At 43.3% G+C, this 20,466-nt stretch overlaps 1 protein-coding gene across 3 annotated transcripts in view; it reads left to right on the top strand.

Annotated features, from left to right (window-relative positions):
- Positions 1-7,755: 7,755 nt before the first annotated feature.
- Positions 7,756-20,466, top strand: part of ARMC9 (armadillo repeat containing 9) — a 58,890-nt gene continuing 46,179 nt past the window's right edge. For 2 of the 3 annotated variants that reach the window (XM_062498834.1, XM_062498836.1), the window contains exons 1-8: positions 7,756-7,806; positions 8,328-8,447; positions 8,946-9,116; positions 10,135-10,290; positions 12,132-12,224; positions 12,709-12,733; positions 17,704-17,861; positions 19,697-19,795. In XM_062498834.1, coding sequence (XP_062354818.1) covers positions 7,756-7,806; positions 8,328-8,447; positions 8,946-9,116; positions 10,135-10,290; positions 12,132-12,224; positions 12,709-12,733; positions 17,704-17,861; positions 19,697-19,795 — 873 coding nt within the window. The remainder of the gene's footprint in view (positions 7,807-8,327; positions 8,448-8,945; positions 9,117-10,134; positions 10,291-12,131; positions 12,225-12,708; positions 12,734-17,703; positions 17,862-19,696; positions 19,796-20,466) is intronic. The other variant, XM_062498835.1, reaches the window with a different exon arrangement.

Below are 20,466 nucleotides of genomic sequence, written 5' to 3'. Positions count from 1 at the left end.
TGTTGAGGCTGAGCAAGGTCACAACTGCAGCCTGGCCCAACTGTAGCACTGATGCCACAGACCTCATCTGCTTGCCAGCAGCTGCACAGATGAGGTCTGGTTCCAGATGCCCTCTGCGATCTTCCCCCTTGCTTATCCTGGTATTCATGTGATGGTGTGGGGCTGACAAAAGGGCTCTGGGTGTCAATGATGTGGAAATGAGAGCATGTTTCTCCTTGTTTCACAGAAACCCTTTTCTTTGTTGTGTGTACTTTCACTGCTTTCACCAAATATGAGCAGAATAGCTGATATGAGCAGGTTACATTGCAGGCCTAGATGGAGTGGACCCAGACATGTAACCTATCACACCGATGTGTATCGTTAGCTAAGGTGGAAGGAACTGTAGTCAGGGATGTGGAGTGAGGAGCAGTCAGAAGGAGGGAATGGTGCTCCACCATTCACTATCCAGCTGGCCCTTCACCTTTTGGGCTGGAACACTTCAAAGGGTGTCTCAGCAGCAAGTCAGAGACTACAGCCCTGGTCTGCTGCCAGTAAATGCTGGGTGAAGCTCCATTTTTTGAAACAGCATGTAAATGGAGTGAGGTTTCTGTATCTGTATGTAGGGAGAGTATTTTATCCATGTGAACATAGCACAATCCCACGTGCATTGGTAATAAAGGAAGACTAATCTTGTGTGTAGTGCCTGGGAGCTTCTCCAGCAGATGGTTTGTTTTGTTTAATGCTACTATAGCAATGGGATAGTCTGCCTTCATTCTCTGCAAAACTAAGGTATTCTGAGCAGGGATGTGGGACTGAAAGACAGTTTTGAGTCCTAGGCTTCAGGCAGAAGCCCCTCAAACTGAAATGGCTCAGGTTGCTAGTTAGAGCTTGCAGTTCTCAGCATCATCCAGATTTGTTCTCCAATGGAGTGGAGCCAGGAATGAACCTGCAGACAATGGCTGCAGACAATGTTATTGTCAGTAAAGCTGGAAACAAAGAGGGAACCACTGCTCCAATCCCATGATCAAAGATGTGGTATTGTGGTACAAGAAACAGAAGCTGGACAAATGTACATTGGTGAGTCTTCTGGTGCTGCAATTCCTTCTTCCCTTTGAATGGATACCTGTGTCCCTTACTCCAGCATGTTCTGTCAATGCCAACCAATAATGGTGTGTGGTGTTTTTCAGGTAATTTGTTAGTAATGCCTTGTGTTGTAAAATACTGTGGAGAGAGAAAGACAGTGGGAGGAGAAAAACCCCTTATTTCAGGTTGTTCAGCAACCTGCCAGAGGCCATATATCGCCACAGGATTTCTAAAGTCCAAGTAGAAATGCTGGGAAAGCTGGCTGAAAAGGACCTAAAGTCCTGCATTGGTGCTTTGGCTAAGTTGTGAACACTGCTCCTTTTCTTTTGGCCTCACTTTGCATATTGCAACAGATTTTTCAGGGTAATCAAAACATACCTGATGCTTGCTGTAGGTCCTCAGTGAGACTGTGTAAATATGTGCAGAGCAGCTTCCACCGAGCCACTGGGTACTGCCTGGGGCACCATGGAGGATTCCTGATCCATGGAGGATTCCTGATCCTTTGTGCTAAATTACTCTCTTGTGCCTCTAAGATCCCTCCTGCCTTTGGCAGTGATGTTTCCCCAGAGCTCCCTTATCACAAGCAAATGTAAAAACCTGAGTCCCAAACTGATTTCTGCTATTCTGGGGCCACGAGGTAAGATTACACACAGACAGATTTTTAGAGGAGATTTTGGTGACTGTGGATGAAAAAAGGCCTGTGCCAGGATGGGGACACCAGAAGGGAACTGGGAATTGGCCTGTCCTCACTTCCCTATCTCTGCCACTCGTGTTTTTTTTCCACTGTGTAAATGCATGTGGGAAGTGTGGCTTAGGATTGAGAACACTTACAGAAAGGCATCCACTGTTTTGTCTTTCTCCCCCAGCTGCTATTTTTCCCTCCTCGGGCAGGAAGATGCTGGTCTATGTCTCATGAGACACATGTAACTCAGGCTCTTTTCTCACAGGACGGTGCTTAAAAGACTCCATACAGAACTAGAAATGCTCTTGCAGAGTGCTTTTGAGACTTTGTGTTACAAAACATGTCCAGACTATAGAATGATCCTATACATGCAATTTTTTTTCCTAATCTCTTCATAATTCCTCAGTTTACCAATCAGGCTGCTGAGGGTGCTGCTCTTGAGGTCATGTGGTGCTTGAATGAGGTGCTGAGCTTTGCTCAGTTTCCAGGGTGCCACTTGGGAAATGTGGAAATGGCCAACCTGTGAGTGCTGAAAACAATATAAAGAAGCTTATGCACCCCTAAGAGGGTTCTAGTAAACCTCTAGGAAGAGTCTATGAATGTTCTGGAGATACAACAGGAAGCCTCCAGAAAGACTAGAAAAACATCACTGAAATGGCCAGGAAATGTCCACAAATCTTCCCAAAATGTGCTAGAAAACTTCTAAGGACTCCCTGGAAACCTGTGGGATCCTGCTCCCATGCTAAGGGGTCTGACCAGTTTCTCTCAGACAGATTAAGCCATAACCGCGGGACTGGCTCAGTGCTTTGAATAAATGTCATTTAGTTTCAGTGACTCATTACTGCTGCTGATTTCTGAGGAAGTGCTGCTCTTAGTGGGCATGTCTGGGGATGCTGGAGAGGGACCCACCCTGATTGTCTGGGACTAATTGGACCTAAATACTCCTGACTTTGTCAGAGGGAGAGGCGGGGGTGAGAGGAAGCATGCTTCTATCCCTCCTGACTAATGGGTTTCATCTCAATTAACCTTGTGTGAATTAAATCACTTCTAAAGCATGTGGCTCTGACAGATCCCATAGTCCCTCCAGGAGGCTGTGGACATTTCTTTAGCCTCCCCTTTCCACTCCTTAACTCGGGTGCAAGCCCCTGCTTGGCACCATGCTGGGGACTGAAGTGGTGATGGACATGTTGGAGGTAAAGTTCCCAAGGCAAGAGGTCTTCAAGGAGGGGGCTGAGAGCCCTCCTGCCCCGCAGCACTGCTATTCCTCCCCTGCAGGCCTTCAGTAGCCTCCTCCTCTCACCTCTCCCCACTACAGCAGTGTCTCCTTCCCTATCTCTCCCCTTACTTCCAGGGCCAGGCAAAGCTCTTCCTCCTCCATTTCATTGTGAAGGGTGGGTACCTCTGATAATGATTATGATGTTGGCCATTTATCTCCTGCATCCTGGCAGCTGCAGCACCCTTCACCCTCACCCCCACCAGATGCCAGCCAGCCTCAGGCTCTTCCTTTGCTTGCTGCTCTTGGCTTTGGGTTGGGTTTTCAACCCAGCTCTGGGGCCACCTTGAGCCTGCAGCAGTGGCAGGATGGGAGAGTTGGTAATCATGGGCATTTCAGGACTGTGCAAGGCTTGTATTGTTTGCTTGTAACCTCTGATGGTATAAATGGGCCTGAAGGCCTTCACCCAAAGGTGCTGATCTTTCCAAGGGTGGTTTTATGTGGAAATAAGGGTCTTTGGTCCCTCAGAGAAAGTAACTGCTTGGGCAGACCTGGTTTGATGTGTTTCTCCAGCACTTGTGGGATTAGCCTGGCTCATGCTCTGTGACTTGGGAGGAGATGCTGCCCTAGCCCCTGGAACTTGCTTGACTTGGCCTCTGAAATCCTGTTCTGTGTGGGCAAATGTTCCAACTGGCAGCAGTCTGGATCTGGACTTTTGTTTTGAGCTTCATATTCAGTTCCTGGCATTACCTGCACAGCTAAAGCTCTGGGTCTTGCTCAGAAGAAATGCCTGTGCAGGTGCTCAGGTGAGCCATCAGTGTCTCTGCCACTGGGAAATCAGTGTTACCCACATGTAGCAGATAGGGACTCAAGATCATAATCCCAGACATCTCTGCCCTGTGCACTTGGTCTGACAGGCCCTGCTGCCTGACAGGGTTTGGTTAAGCAATGTGTATTGTCTGGGTTTTTTCTTTGTGTTTGCAGAGCATGAGCAGAAAATGGGCACAGGAGGGTCTACACAGTAAGGGTCCAGCTGAAGCAGGTCGTGGGGAGCAAGGCAGGGTGCTTGGGGGAACACCCTGGGCTCACTGCCCACTACCTTGGTGCAGGGTTGGCCAAGGGGAGGGACAGTGGCATGGTGGCAGTAGCATTCCTGGCCAAGGATATAAATAGCTGCTCTGGTGACCCAGGGAAGAATGGCTGCACAGGCAAGGTTAATTGTCAGCAGAAATTATGGGGACATTGTTCCTCCCAAGATAACCTGCAAGGGATGAAGCATGGAGCAAATTTTTCCCCTTCAGAGTGAAGGAAAAAGGGCCTGAAATATTGGTGGAGTGCCTTTGTTCTCAGTTTTAGGGTGGTTCTCCCATTTAATTGTTTTATTTCCATTCTGTGTCAATGAGAAACAAGATGGATTAACTTTTTGTCTCCCAACCATGCCTTCCCAGAGGGGGGACTGAGATAGCTCCTGCAAGGCTGGGCAAATTCTCTGTTTACTTTAACTTCACATCAAGGTCTTTTTTATTTTTAGCTTAAGCATGAAATCTGGGGTTCAGGGGTGGACAAGAAGCAGCTGAAAATAATTTTCTGGAAGCATCTGCAGATTGGACAGCAGAGTTCGTGGATTCCTTCACAGATGAAACCTGATGCTTGGTCCTCTTGCAGGCCTGGAGCTTTTGCAGTTTCTTCCTGAGGGGCTGGGGAGGTGGCCACTGGTCTGTGTTGGTGGCGTGGGACAGGATGCCATTGGTCTGTGTTGGTGGCAGCACCAAAGCTGTGCTGGTGTGATGAGGGCAGTGAGACTCACTGGGACTGGGGAGATTTCTCCTGATGATGAAGCTCTCTGTCCTGTTTCTGTGCACCCAGTTCCCAGACAATTTTGTCCATATTCTTTTTTTCAAATGGAGCACCTCTAGCTCTTCCTTTCTCCCAGCCCCATCATTTTTGGCTGGAATGCCTTGCTGTCACTGAAAACCAGCTCTCTCACATGTTGGTATTTGCCTTGGTTGGGAGCTTAATGACCCATGTGTGAGGTGAGCACATGCCACAAAGCCCAGCTGGGGTCCCTTTTAGGTCAGAGGCATTGAGCTGATGTCATTCCCAACAGAGGCACCCCCAGCCTCAAAAAAGCAGTCCATCTCCCTGGATGCCAGCTCTTTTCCTGTAGGGAATCTCTGAAGGGTGATCTCTGCTGTAAAGGTACCAGCAGCTGTTTTGTTGGGATGAAGGAAGAAAGAAAGTGCTGGAGGACTCCCTCCTTCCACACCAGGGTGGTGGCAGCAGCAAGAAGGTTTTTCATCTCCTCTAGGGAGCAGTTGAGACACACAGGGGGCTGACATGGTAGGGGAATAGGCTGAGCCCTGGATGCTCCTGTCCTCATCTGTGAAGTCCTGCTGGGAAAAGAGAGCTCTGGCTCCTTCAGCACTGGACTGCAGGTACCAGGGACCCTCCTTCACTGTTTTGCAGTGGAGCTGAAAGGAGCTTTTTGGGGGATCCACCAGCCCAGTCCCTCCTCCTTCTCTGCTCTGCATTGAGCAGGCTAAGAGGCTTCTGGATCTTAAGCAGAGCTGAGTTCATCCTGCACCTCCTTCATGCATCCCAGGACACAGAATCAAAGTCTCTGTTGTGCCTCTCCTGGTCAGGACTTGGATAGGAAATTACTGAAGAATGGTGTGATATAAATAGCCAGACAAAAGTTCACTGAATCCTCCTGGGGAGAGGCAGAGGTGAGCTGAAACCTGAGGCTCAGCAGCAGCCAAACAAGCCCCATCCATTGGGGACAAAGCAGCTTTATGGCAGCCTGATGCTGGGGACAGCAGAGAGTTTTTGTGGCTCCATTGCCTTGGTTTTCTGTGCAGAGGGCTCCAGGGAAGCATTGCTGTGTAACTCAGTGTGTAAGCAGCATCTCAGCTGCCTCAGCACAGGATATTGGTCCAAACAAACCCTTCTGCCCCTCAACCAGCCCTAGCAGGAACCAGTGCTCCAACCCAACCAACAACAACGTGTCATCAACTAAAATCTCAAATAACTTTCTATTTATTTATTGCCTCAAAGCTCCTTCAAAGTATCAATTGAAAATCCAAACCAAAATATTTTTGGCAATTAAGATCTGAAGTATGACACAGAAAATAACAGGATGTTTAAGCTTTGAAAAACGTTCCTCTCTTCCCTGCTTGCTTTTCACACAACCACTTGGAAAGGCTTCTGCAAGGAGAAATTTCCTGCAAAATCTTCCACTTGGGCACAGAGAACAGCCTTGTCTTTTCAAATCAAGCAACAGGTTATGATCCAGTCTGGGATCTGCAGCTGACAGAGCCAGTGGACCAGCCCCAGGAATGCTCAACCCCTAGCAGAGATGGCAGTGACACCTGCCCCAAGGAAAATCCAAACTGTGGAGCTGGGGTGATGCCCCAGGTGATGATGAATGTCCTTGTTTGGACACACAGGACAGTGGAGTCCTGCTTTTCAGGTTTAAGGCCCAAGCTTTGTATCTTCCTGATCTTAGCCCAGGTGCTGGCCAGCAGTGGATGTTCCCTTCCTTGAGCAGCACTTCCCTGAAAAATGTCCCTCCCCAAGAAGCCCGGGAGCATGACACAAGGCATAGCAACCCCACCTACTCACTGGAGGAGAAATTCTGCAAGAATGCGAGAAAAGGAACAAAAAATATATGATCAAGAAAAGCCCAGCGTGGAGCTTACGTTTGCCGGAAACCAGATGTTAATTAGAAGTTCATTAACACTGTTAATTGAAGCAGGGACAAAGACTCGATAAGGGGATTGGCCAATCCTCCCTTTTGCTTTGGTGGGGTTTCCATCAGTTAAGGAATTGTCGGACACCTGCGGTCCGGGCGCGGTTCAGCCTCCTCCCGCCGTGCTCGGGCCCTGCAAAGCTCCGCCCTCCTCGCTCCACGTCTGTTTCAAACAAAACATCCAAGCGAGAAGGTTTTCCCCTGCCCACGGAGGAGCGAGGGCACACAAGCACAAGCCCTCGCTGAGGCCGTTCGCCATTGAACAACCCGAAATGACCGCAGCCCCGCCCGGAGTCACCTCAGACCGCGGCACCCGGCGCTGCAGCCCCGCCCGCCGCACGGCAGGGGGCGCTGTCCGCCCGACTGCCGCGGGCACGCCCCCGCCACGTGACGCGCCGCTCCGGGGTGGCGATTGGCTGAGAGCGGTCACGTGTGCAGGGGAGGAGCCGCGGTTGCCGGGGCGACACCGGTGGCGGCTGAGGGGGGATTGGTACAGGTGGGAACAGGGGAATAGGGGGAGCGGGACAGGAGGGAACAGGGGAATGGGGGACAAGGGGGATTGGGACAGGAGGGAGCAGGGGACAAGGGGGATTGGGACAGGAGGGAACAGGGGAATGGGGGACAAGGGGGATTGGGACAGGAGGGAGCAGGGGAATGGGGGACAAGGGGGATTGGGACAGGAGGGAACAGGGGAATGGGGGACAAGGGGGATTGGGACGAGGGGAATGGGGGGCGGGTGGGAATGTGGGAGAGGCGAGATTGGGGCAAGGGAGAATGTGGGACAGGACGGACTGGGATAGGGGGGATGTGAGGCAGTGGGATGTGGTGCAGGTGGGGGTGAGGCAGGTAGACCGTGGGTACCTGTATGTATCTCTGTGTTTGTGTGTGTGCCTCTCCTCATGCTCTCTGGAGATGCCGTGGCTGATGGCTGATGACACGTCTGTGCTTAGTGAGCCCTGTGCTGCGTGAGCCATGTACTGTGCACTAACACCCCCTTCTTTGCCATTTTCCAGCTTCATCAGCAATGAGAAGAAGCAACAGCCATTAGCAATGGGTGATGTTCTAGCATATGAAGCTGAGTTACTTGGGCTAGTCAAAGAGGTTAGTTTTATCTTTTTTTGTTGTTTGTTTGTTGTTGTTGGTTGACATTATTCTTGCAAGGCAGGATTTTTCGGTGTTTGCTTTTAGAGCCAGACATTATAACCGTGGTCTAAATTCTGGAGTTATTTATCTGGCTAAATGTTGCTGCACTCTGAAAGCATGCTGAATTCTGTCATGCTCTGTCAGTTCAAAAGGCTCAATGTCCTTTAAATGCCAACAGTAAATTTTCTTCTTTGGTTGAATTAAATTACTGGCTAAACCAAGAGGCATTATTCTTTCAGAGTGGGTGTACTGAGTTGTGTCTAGGATGCAGGAGGAAATTTAGAGACAGTATTTTCATACCACAGGGTATTGGTTCTTGGTATCACTTTGCAGTCTTTGGCATTTATGGACCATCCTTCAGAGAAACTTTGGCATTTCATGGGTCATTCATTGAAGTATTAATCACATTAAAAAGGATTAATCATGTATTGAAGCTTTAATAATCTAACAAATGTTTTTCCTCTGTTTTTATCTTTTAGTATTTGGATTTTGCTGGATTTCAAGAAACAGTGAAAGTACTTAAAAAGGAATGTAAAATAAAAGGGAAGCCACTAACTAAACCAGCAGATGCTTCCTCAGAAGATGCATTGCATGTTCAGGTAATGCATCATTTACACTTACTTTGAATAATAATGAAAACAGAGGTAGCTAACCACTGTGTGAGTTATTACAACAGTGAGCTGTCTGAACAGATTCTTGATTATTTGAAGAAATCTCCTAGCAGTCTTCTTCTAGCACAGTAACCTTCAAGTTTAGGGTTGCGGTTTGTTTGGGTTTTTTTCCAGAACTGCAGTCATTTTGAGCACACTGGTTTTGATTTACACTACTTTTGATTTATACTACTTTAAGGTTTTACTGATGTGCTTGAAATTTTGGGCTTTGCTTCTTGTATTGGTGGTTGATTAAGGCTCTCAAAGATACTAAAGATACGTGAAGAAAGAATATTTGGGTGGTCATTGAATGGTGGGACACTTTTGAGTAAAACTTTAAAGTGGAGGTGTTCAGATAGCACTGGAATTCTTCATTCACTAACCTACTGCTGAGAAAATGTGGCTTTTCTGTGTTTGGGTTTTCACTTGATGTTTTTCCTTTCACAGGAAGGAATGCTTACAGCATTTGAAGATGGGGATCAGAAAGTTTTCTTCCAGCTCTGGGAGGAGCATATTTTGTCCTTAGTCCATGACAGTGATCCAGTTGCTCAGAACCTGGAGTTCTATCTCCACATCTACTTTGCCACCTTCCTCTTGAAACAAACTATGGGAAAGCCTGTAAGTTTAGTTCACAATTCAAACCTCAGATTGCTGTTGTTTGTTTTACTTCATTTGTCTTTAGTTTGGATGAGGATGGGATATTTTCTAAGAATCATTCCAAGAATATGTATCCAGTTTTGTCCACAGCCTGCATTTTAGTTCAACCAGATCCTTTGTATTGTGGAGTACAAGGATGGAAGTTGAAGCTGGCCTTATCCCCAAGTTCCCGAAGTATTTCAACTTGGAAAATGCCAAGATGATAATACTTCCACACCTGCAATTGTGGATCATAGCAGATTCTTAAAACATTTATATTGCTCTGAGTTTGGACTGAAGCTGTGAGTCGAAATACAATAATTTCTGATGAAATGGGGAATTGCAGTTTTGACCAGCTTAATATATCATGCTGAAAAATATAAATCCCAAGATGTTATAAAATAAAACCTCTGTTACATGGGACTTTTATGATGAAGAGACATTTAAGTAGCCTGGACTCAGCCAGATCAGCCAGTGCTTAATAGCTCCTGGCCTTCACCTGTCAGCTGCTACAGGAGTATTTGGATGCCTGCAGGCTGTTTTCCAGACTCTACGGAGCTTTTATTGTGTTCTGTGTGCCAGCTCCACTTCCCACTGCTGTGCAAGTGGATTTTTTTGTTTCTGCACTTACTACTAAATTAAAGCAGGTCTGGAGTCAGTGTTTTCTCTCTGCCCTGAGTGTAGCAATGGTATTTTTCTTTAAAAATCTAGCCTGAAGTGAACAGGAATAATGTACACGCAAAAAGCAATTGTCTGTCTCTTTCTTTGGACCTGGATGACAGAAACAACCGCAGTGCTTTCCATTTTCCTTTATGACTGGTGGAAATTAGTTTATTAGATGCTTCTAGTTAATTAAATACTGGTTTTTAGATAACAATTGAAATTTTCTGGAATTTCAAACTTGGTGTTAATATACTTGGGTCTCTTCTTTTATTTGCTAGCTTTACAGTGCATTTAGAATGATAGTTTTCTAAATTAAATCTGCTGCTTTATTTCCCAGGACAAAGCTGAACTTGAGGAAAGGATTTCCTATTTCAAGGCATACCTGGAAACAAAAGGAGCTGCACTGAGCCAGACTACAGAGTTTCTTCCCTTCTATGCTTTGCCTTTTGTTCCGAATCCCATGGTGCATCCTTCATTTAAAGAACTTTTCCAGGTTAGTGTCTGTGTTGCAGAGATGGTTTTATGGCTTACATTGAGTACTCTCCGCACACCATGCAGGTGGATGATTAGGACGTGACTTCCAGAGCTGTGGTTTGAGGTTCCAAAGTATTGCTGGCAGTACCTGTGGGGAAGGTCCAGCCACCATTTCACCTGCTGGTGGCTTACTCCTGCAGTGCAAAACTGCACCTCAGCTTCTCTGTTGTGCTGGACTTTGACTGGATCAAGGAATTTCTTGCCTGTGAATGTGTGTGTAAACTGCTCCCACATACACATTCCTACACAAATTTGTGAAGCATGTATTGTATTAGAATTATTTGTTCTGAATGCTTCCCTGACCGTGTGGACAGTTGTGCTGGCCTGTCTGAGCAGCTGTGGGCAGCCACTCTGGTGCAAGGAGATGTCTTCACCCTGCATTTCTGCCACACTGCTTTCGATACCAAATCAAAGCTTAAGTGATACTTGCCCAAGGGCTGACTTTGGATGTACCAACTGATGAGGAGCTCCAGTTTAACACCAAAAAAAGGCATATCCTGCCATTTTCCTTTGGGACTAGCTATAAATAATGAGATAGACTGATTGACCTCAGAGATGTAATATGACTTAGCAGCATTTTTTTTAATGCCTTATCTAATATGTGATCCTCAGGTCTATTCTGAGTAACCCAGTGTCCAAGCTCTTAGTCCACACTCACTCATATTTTCTTGTGGGAATTGTTCAACTCATTCCATGTTAGTGTTGAAACACAGATTGTTTTATGTTTGAGAAGGAGCAGCAATGAGTCACTAGTTTACTAAGCAGAGTTCTTATGGCATATATTTTTCTCAGGCATCTGATGCTTTATATAGCTGGAGTTCCTGTCAGTTTGTGTAATACATCTTGAAAAATCATGTGCACTCCTCTCTGTAGGAGACAAGGGTCCTTTGGTAACATACGGTGTGCTGTGGTACACCGCTGTCTGGGTACTGAGTTGGTAAATGCAACAAGTAAATTCTGTACACTCTCCAGCATGGTGAAAAAAGGGAAAATCTGAGCTGTGAGAACAGCTTGCAACATATGTGTATACAGCAATAAATTTAGGGAGCTCCTGCGACTTGTTGGAAGACAGAGCTTTTTTTTCATTGGCTGGCTTTTCCTGAAGAAGAAGCAGCTTCACTGAAGGCTTGAAATAGAAGACTTGTGTATTTGGTAGATTCCTAGATGTAGCTTGACTTTTTTCCTTAACAGTTATTTTCTTGTGCATATGAGACACTACGTCAGGCAGAGGACAGCATTCCAGTTAATGCTGTTGGTCTGTTCTTCTGGTCTCTTTTTCCTGCATGAGCTGTTTTTCTCCAAATCCTTATTTTAGAAACATTGTACCCACCAGTGTCATGTTATGACGCCTGCTGTAGTTATTGACAAAACTTATAATTCCCAAATCTTGTTAGGAGCAAAGGATGAAAACTGAGCAGTGCAAAATTATGTATTTTGTACTCTTAATACATCTGAAAATAATATTTTCTCTTTTTCTCAAGTTGCTTGTCTTTTAAAGGTGCTTTTACTTTCGGGGCAGTTGTTGCATATGCATGCAAGGCACCAACACTATGTACCTTATTTAAAGATGTGTTTCTAGGACTCTTGTCTAGGAATAATACTGAGCTCACCTCTGACTTCTGTATGCTTTTATGGGGAGTGGGCGAACACATTCACTTCAGTAACAGTGAAGGGAAACTCTTTTCAATCTAATGCTGTTTGCCTTGTTTGCTAGTGGGAAGTTGCTGTGATCCAAGCAGTACTTTCTGCAGAGTGTACGTATTTGGTGTACAACTGTCATTATTTGTTTTTCTCTTAAAGGATTCTTGGACATTGGATTTAAAGAAAAGATTGGAAAAGTTTCTGTCTCTGACTCTCAAATCCAGACAGACTCCTCGGCTTCTCACTATATTTGTATCCTTCTAAGAAAATGCTTTAAACAAACTTTTGAAAAGGTCATATAAAGACAATATACATATATGAACCTATATGTTTATCATGTGATCATTCTTTGTTTCCATATATAAATACAGGATACCCAAAGGCACCAACCTGACCTGACTTTTTTTTTAGCATTTCTAAAGTTGTTAGTCTTTTAAATTAGCCATTTCAGGGATTAGCTGGAAGTTTTCCAGGGCTTTTATGGATTCTAGAAATTATTTGGTCACTCATAGGTCAGCAAAATATCTCCACTCCCTAGGCAGCATTGTGATTTGTGCACTTGCAAGATTTTTATGTATTTATTGTTGATTTATGTATTCTGTGGAGCATCAGGCACTGGTTCTTGGCTGGGACAGTAGGAATATCTGTCTTGGCTGAGTTTCTCATTCTGAGTCTCTGGAACAAACACTGAAAAGATGCACATTTTCCTGAACTGTTGCTCTTACTCCTGCAACAGAAGGAGAGTGGACAGTGCAACAAAGGTAAATACTGAGCCGTGGTAAGGATGTTCTGTAAAATTGTCAGGGGCTGTGAAAGTAGTAGGAAGTTCATCTGCAGGGGTGGGGAAACCAGTGGTGGATGGCAGAAAGTCCTTGGAAATCCAGACCCCAGCTTTGGTGATAGCTATTGATAGCTTTTCAAGCTCAGTAAGGTTCAAGCAGTCAATTAGTATCAATAAGGATGGACTAGAAATGGGGAAGGGCCTGGTAGTGGGACTTGTATTGAACATCTATTCTGTCCTGAAACATGGTAAAAACAAGTGGAGAACTCCATACAAAGTGCATACCATCTCTCCTTTTCTAGTTCTGATGAAATTAAGTTGCCTCAGATTCCTTTCCCTTGCTTTTAGGTTTTATGTCTCATTCAGTTGTTCTGATGACCTCAGACAAAGTTGATTTTTGTTCTTATTTACTCATTTTGTTTAAATAAGTATGTCTTAAAATAGTGCATGTTAGTATCTCCTGAATAAGAATGTGTTCATTTAAGTGTGACTGGCTGATGTGTTGCATTTTGAGGTAAACTGTTTATACACACTTCAATGTATGTGTGTGCCTTGGGGCCCTTTAGAAATAATAATTTCTGCACAGAATCCTGTTAGATGATGATAACACTTAAAATACATGCCTTTTAAAATCAGTTCAGTAAATAGAATTTAGGTTTCCAACTACCTTGCATTCAATTTTTACTGGCTTTCTGCATATACTTTCTAGTTAGGGATCTACATGAGACCAGTTGGATTCTTAAAATTACTTTTCCTCTTGAGTTGTTTTAAACTGTAGGTTTACCATGAGGGTTTACTTTTTGTGGATTAAATTAAGCAGAAAGTTAGGTTTTCTCCCAGTGTGAGTTCCATGTATTTTCTTTGTTATTTTGTGCTTTGTGTTGTTGCATTTGACTTTCAGTGAATAATAGAAAGGTCTTTTGGATTTGTATTTTCCAGAAGTTACACTTTTTCTTGTGGATGACTTTCCTGAAGGCAGTAATCCCATGCTCTTATTAAAAAGAAATAACTATGCAATTGGACCCAACTTATTTGGGACCTAATTATTTTTTAATTTGGGCAGGTTCTGTGCTTTGTATAGGGACTGTCATGGAATTCAATTCATGCAGTTCAACCTTAATTTGCAGATCTGTTATGTGGCTTGGAGGTTGAGTCAGTTTGGATTTTTCATAAAAGTTACTTGAGGACTGTCTTGTATGAAGGTTTTGGATCCAAGAAGTTATTTTTACAGAATCCTGCTCACATCACATGGGATCCACAGCACTTACTTGCTACATAAAAAATATAAAGAATATTTACTTTATCAGTGAAGGGGAAATGCAAAGACAATTTATAGGCAACACATGAATGGAGTATGGTAGAGTCCCATAAACAGCCTTTTGTAAAAAGTTGCCAGTCATCAGTCTGATATGCTGAAGTACTTCAAGTTTGGGTGGGGTGGTATAAATGCTTTTGAGGGTATCCTGGACTGTTCAGTATGTTTACCTTGCCTGATTTACCTGCTACAGTCTGGCTTTTTACCCATTTGCTAAAAAATTTCAGTTCCTGTATGACTTGCAAAGCTATTTGGCAGTTGTGCTTAACTTACAGTTCTCCCATATGTTTTCAGTTTGGCTGGAAAGGAAAAAATTGCAGAATGGTTGGCATCTTGTACAGAAAACTTCAGACCTTCTTTGTGTCCTCTCTGCTGACAGGAACTGAGGGAATGAATTATTTGGAAGTGTGTTCAGCTGCTGTTCCCTTCACTGCCTCATTATAAATCTGGATGAGTTCACAGCCACTCTTCCACCATGTTGGGGAAAGGGAGGGTGGAGGAAGTGTGGCAGGCACTAGAGAAGGTGGAGTGTGACCTGTCTGTGAAGATTTGCTGAAGTCTAAATGACAATTTATGTGGAAAAATGTCAGTTTAGAATATATATAGTAATTTTTAAGCAGGAAGGAGACTCCTGCTTCTCCTGAGAGCAAGGTTTAGTGTCCAACAGCAGCTCCTGAGACCTGCTGCTCCTCTGCTCAGAGCTCTGCTTCACTTTGTGCAGGAGCTCAGCTGGCTGGAGTCAGTGCTTCTGGACAAGTATGTGAAAGTGGGCTGAGATTAGACAGAAAGCACAAGTTCAGGAAGTGTATTTCAGGTGTAGGTAAGTTGTAAAGGAAAATAACCAATCTCTCACTTAGAGAGAAAAGTTTATAATGGAATTAATTGTGTATGTGTAACTCTTTGGCTGCTTGTAGGAACTGGAGTTAGAAGACTTGAAAATTACACACATGAGAGAGCAGGCAAGAATTCTGGTAGAAACATGCTGTAGTTCAGATGATGCCTAGTGCCAGCATCTTCATTTGGCAGAGTCACGAGCTTTACTATATCTTGTATCTTCCTACACCAGGAGGTTAGTCCTCTGTCCTGTTTTTTTCCCTCTTTTCCTCATATGAATAATGTTTCTGGTAGGTATTTGGTCCAGAACTCTTTTTTTTCCCTCCTAAATAAGCTTATCATATGTGCAAAGCATTTGTCAGTGTTGGGAATTGTGTCTGGGAAGGAGAGATTCCACAGTATTACTCTGATTCGTGTAACGATGCAGTTTCATCAGTACTGCATAAATTTGAGCTGAAATGCCTCTGAAAGGTACCATTTCCTTTTGCCAATTCTGGACTGGGATAGTAAGGATTTAACTTTTTAAACAAGGAATTCAGTACTAATTTTTACCTGGGCTGGTAGCTCCCTGATTTGTCTAACTGAATACTGTTACGGGGATATGGCAGGAATGCAAGGAGGGAATGGGGCAGCACAGGACCAGCTCTTCCAACAGCTGTCTGAACTTGGAACAGCTGCTTGCCAGCGATGAGAGCTTCTTGCCCTTTTGGCAAGAGAAGCTGTCATGAAACACTTTCTCCTTTTCAGTAGATTACTTATGTGTTAGAAGATAATGATATAAAAAATGCAAGATGCACTAAGACTTTGTGATTCCTCTCGGACACCCTTTTCTCATCTTATTATTGATAAATCCTAGATTTAACAGCCAGGGGGTGAAATTGGACCCTGTTTCTGAATTTCCAAGACTAGTGTTCATGAGCTGCGTTGAGTTTTGGTTAAATAGCTTTTTCCTGCTGACTGCAGTTGGAAGACCTGTTTTCATCACTAGAAATTTTACTCACTGGGGTATGAAAAGTAAGTAAACTCTGAGAAGGTTTATGCTTTGGGAAAGCTTCCAGCTTTCCTCTGAGTGAAAGTTGCGCTCTAGATACATCCATTGGAAATTTTTGAATTGAATCTGTTCTGTCACAGTTAAATAAAAATATATTCCCATTTGCTTATCTAGGCAACAAAACAAAGTGCTGGAGTAGCCAGTTTTGTGCAGTGGTTGCTCTCAGAATCTTTGTTACTTTAGAAAAATGTTCTTGTTATGAAGATGTATCATATTAAAGCTGTGGTAGCAGTTTAATAGTAATGGCTGTGATATAAAAACAAAATCAAAGTTGAATTATCATCAAAACTGAATAGTTTGGTTGTCTTTGGAAGCTATCTTAACTCTCCTGATTCTTAAGTTAATATTGATTGAAGTTGAGATTATTTTGACAGCTTACAGAATTGTAAAGGCTTAGCAGTTGCAGCAGGGTTGCTTGATGTTACTGTTCTAGTGGTGTTTTGTTTATTGCTCTGGGGTTTTTTTTAAGTGCATTTTGCTGGATTTGAACAGGATCTGTGGCTTATCACAGCTACTGTTGTTAGTTCACACCAGGTTTAGCTCCCTCCTAGGAAGTGTGAGAAATATCATTAGGGTGGCTTGATTTGCAGCCTGGTATGAGGTGTCAGTCACAAACCCTGGAGGTGCAGAATGCTGTGGTTCATGAATGGTTCTCAGAAAGCAGCTATGCTTAGAGGGAAGGAGGCTTTGAGAGTAAAATAACTGTCTTGTTTTTTTTTTTTTCCTCTTGTAGAAATATGAAAATATTCTTTCTTTTACTCGATGTTTTATTTTAAGACTCAGTTTATAGCTCAAGTCTACCAATGCACATTTTTCTAGAAGATTCCATTAAAAAGATAACTTTGTTGTATTTTCTGAAAGCAAAAATATGCTGTTCTGCCACCTAGTGCTTTAAGTACCAGTGAGATAACCTGTCTCATAATGGGATGTTTAGAATGCTTTACTTGAACCCAGAAAGATTTTAAATCTGTAAAAGGGAAACTTTTGTCTGGAACTCCACAGTCAATCTGATTCCTTCCCACTGTTTAACAAAGTATCCTATGCTAAATGTTGGGTCTGTTTGCAGATGGGGCCCATGCCATTTTACTGGCTTCTCGGCAAACTAATTTAAAACATAATGTTCTAGCAAAATACACAACATCAGCCATAACAATAGAATTATTGTGCTTCCCTTCATGGTTTTGTCTGGTCACTGAGATGTGCACTGTGCACCACCAGCTCTAGGTTCCCTCCCCAGTTCCATGCAAAATGCTGGCTTGGCTGGGTCTGAGACTGGGGTGGAGGACACAGATTCTGGTGCTTTTGTCCCTAAAGTAAGTGAACCTGAAGGAACAAAATGTATCAGAAATGTAGATTTTTTATTATTATTATTTGGATAAAAATGAAAGACAAATTTGAGTTATTTTCAGAAACCGAGGCTATTAAAAGTAGGTGACATAGTTTGCCATCAACCATTAGGTAATGGATTATCTTCTTCACAAATGTATCCAGTGATGTTTACTGCCTTATAGGTGTGTTGCTACTGTAACTGTGAAGCAGTTGGTTTTTTGGGCAATTAAGGCTTAATAAATACTAGTAGGTGTTGCAATGAAATGGAATCTTGCTAGAGGTGTGAAATTATCCTTGTAGGCAAATTCCACACCTCAGAAATTGAGGTTGTCTCTTCAATGCAGTAAAAAGGCTTGTGGGTTCTTTTGTCCTTTTGTTTGAATAGGTGATGCTATTTCTTTTTTTATTATTCTCTTGGCAGAAATGATGCAACATCTTCATCAACAGTTAGTGAAGCGTGAGCAGAGGTACATGACCAACCTGAAACGACTTCACAAATTGCAGATGGACTACCGTAATCTCCTTGGAGTCACTGCAGAGCTGGTGGATTCTTTGGAGGCCACAATCACTGGCAAGATGGTAAGAGATGACCCAGGTGTGCACTTGCTTCCACACCCACCAGAAAATGGAGACCAAAGGTTGAATTAAGCTTCCTAGTTATGAACATTTCTGTTAGAGCTTTGGCTCTTTACTAATGAAATGCAGAACTTTGGATGAGCAGTTCTCCAATTGCCCTGGTGAAGGAGGATAAAAGAAGTGCAAATAGTGGGTTGAAATGTGCTGGCTCAGAAATCTTGAAAAAATTGTTACCATCTCACAAGATATCTCAGATTTCTTGTGAGTCCTCTTAAGCTTTGGCATCAGCAGTGATTAGAGGGCATTTTGGTGATTACTGACTGCAGTCCAGCCCATCAACAATTGTTGTGTATTTAAAACTTCAGACAGGTCTATTTTAAATTCCATGGTAGTGGAAACAATCTTCTTATCCAAAATTTCGGTGAGGAAAATCTTTGCTCTCTGTTCTGCTAAACTGGATTTGTTAATTTAATTGATAAAGGGAGCAGGGAGATAGGAGTGAGTGATTTATTCATCATGTGAAATGGGCCGCATGTATGTGACTGGAGAAGGTACAACTTTCTTAGGAGTGTTTTTTATATGAAGTTGATTGTCTTTTTCATGTGTTGTGCTGTTTCCTCTGGAAGCATAAGTTCTGTGTAACCTGAAGGCTGTTCTTATGGCAGATGTTAGTGTCCTCTAGGTGCTTTTAAAGGCCCTGTGAATTGTTAGCAGGGAGAATGACCTGGCATTTCCTATGCTGCCTGCTAAAAATCACTATGTACCTTCCTCCTGTCATGAGCATGAACACCTTATGGTTTGTTACTCTGCATCTAGGATCACACCGCAGGGAAGAATTTGCCTTTGGGTGGATTATGCTTTACAGAGATTAGGGAAGGTAAATGCTCAACAATAAAATCCTAGTCATTCATTTGCTGCCTCCCATTTCACACCTCCGTGCTCTCCAGGCGGTTTCCAATTACCCACGGTGGTTGGGAACCAGACGCTGGTTGCCTTGGGTTGCGGATGTTGTTCGGTTTCCTTTGTGAGCCTTGTGCGGGGCACTCGTTTGATGCTTCCAGGTGTGTCCAGCTGAGGGTGCTCTTCCGTTATGGATCCTGGATTCTGTCATATCTGAATCCAGAGTGCAGCTGGGTACTGAATAAAGTGATATTGAAGTTACAGCGTTCTGAATTTGAAGGGGTTCATTGTCCTGCTGAAGGTCTGGGAATATCAGAAGTGTCCCCAGTTGCATTTCTATAATCTCAGTCCTCTCATCTCTCCTCTGGGGAAGGTACTAACTCTCCTGAAATTAAGATGTTCTTCTGTGGTATAGATTTCCCAAAACAAAAAAAAAACCCAAAAAAACTAAACCCACTGAGATGTTTTGCATTGAAAACCAAAGTGCTGTACCATGTAATTCATATTTATATTCTCTGCTGTATGAGGCAGTTATGTAAATTCTGTTCTTTAGGTAAACAACACATCAGCATTGTTTCAAGCTCAAAACGGCTTAATTTTTTAAATTTGATTTGATTTTGAACCTTTTGATTCACAAAAATATGTATGCAAATAGAGTTGTGACAAAATCTGGCTTTCTCCTAGACTCTCTGAAAGTATTTAGCATTAGTCTTGTGAATGGCATAACAATTCCCAGATAAAGAATTTACAGTTTTAAAAAGTTCTGTACAGAATGGTAGTTGCAGTATATACCTTGTGCTTGTGTCAGTGAGCCTCAGGTGTGTGATTTCTTGCACTTTAAGAAAACCAAACAAACAGCCTTTAATATAGAAACACTTGTCTGGTAGAAAGTGTAATTTTTATGTAATCCTATTCTCACTTTGTTTCTTAATATCTAGATTACACCAGAACATCTTCAAAGTGTTTTTGCTTGCTTGTTTAGCAATCACTTGAAACAAACTGTAGCACACCACATTGACTTCTCGAGGCCTGGAACTGTAAGTATAAATGTTTGGGATTTTTACATTAACTCTCTTAAAAGACAGTACCACTTAAGCTACATATAGGACAATAAATATTCTGTAATGGGAAAGACAAAATATAATGTGTTCAAGCTTGTATAAGAATATGGCAATATATTGTTTTGTTGATCTCAGATGCTGGTCAATGACCTGGTTGTATAGTTGTGTCTGTATAAGTATGGTTAATTCTGTTGTTGTGAGGACAGTAAGATTTGTATCAGCTAAAATGCTTTAAAAAACCCCCAAACCAAATCCTAAAACTTAGGACATCTTAGCCAGTTTAGTTTAGCTAAAAAGGGAGAGGTGTTGCTCAGCTCTGGAGTCGTGCTCTGTTCCTTTCTGTTGTCAGTGATGCTCCTGTAACTCTATGGAGAATTAATTGTCTTAGGCAGCTGAAGGAGAAGCATCACACAGGATCATGAGAACAAATGTGGAAAAGGGGAGGAAGAGCCACTTTTAGATGAGCAGTTAGCTGATACACCCAAGCTACCTTACTGATTTATGTGATGGTTTTTTAACATCCTATCTAAGAAACTTTGATCTTATTGATAAGCAGCTCAGGATCCCTAGGGCTGGCTTTTGCCTGCTGACCATTCTCTGGTTTCTTTCCAGATGACTGCAGTACCCCTCACTCATTTATGTTTTGC

Source organism: Cinclus cinclus, chromosome 10, assembly GCF_963662255.1.
Source record: "Cinclus cinclus chromosome 10, bCinCin1.1, whole genome shotgun sequence".
Lineage (NCBI taxonomy): Eukaryota > Metazoa > Chordata > Aves > Passeriformes > Cinclidae > Cinclus > Cinclus cinclus.
The sequence above is the reverse complement of the archived record's forward strand: the minus strand, read 5'-3'. Positions and strand labels throughout refer to the sequence as shown.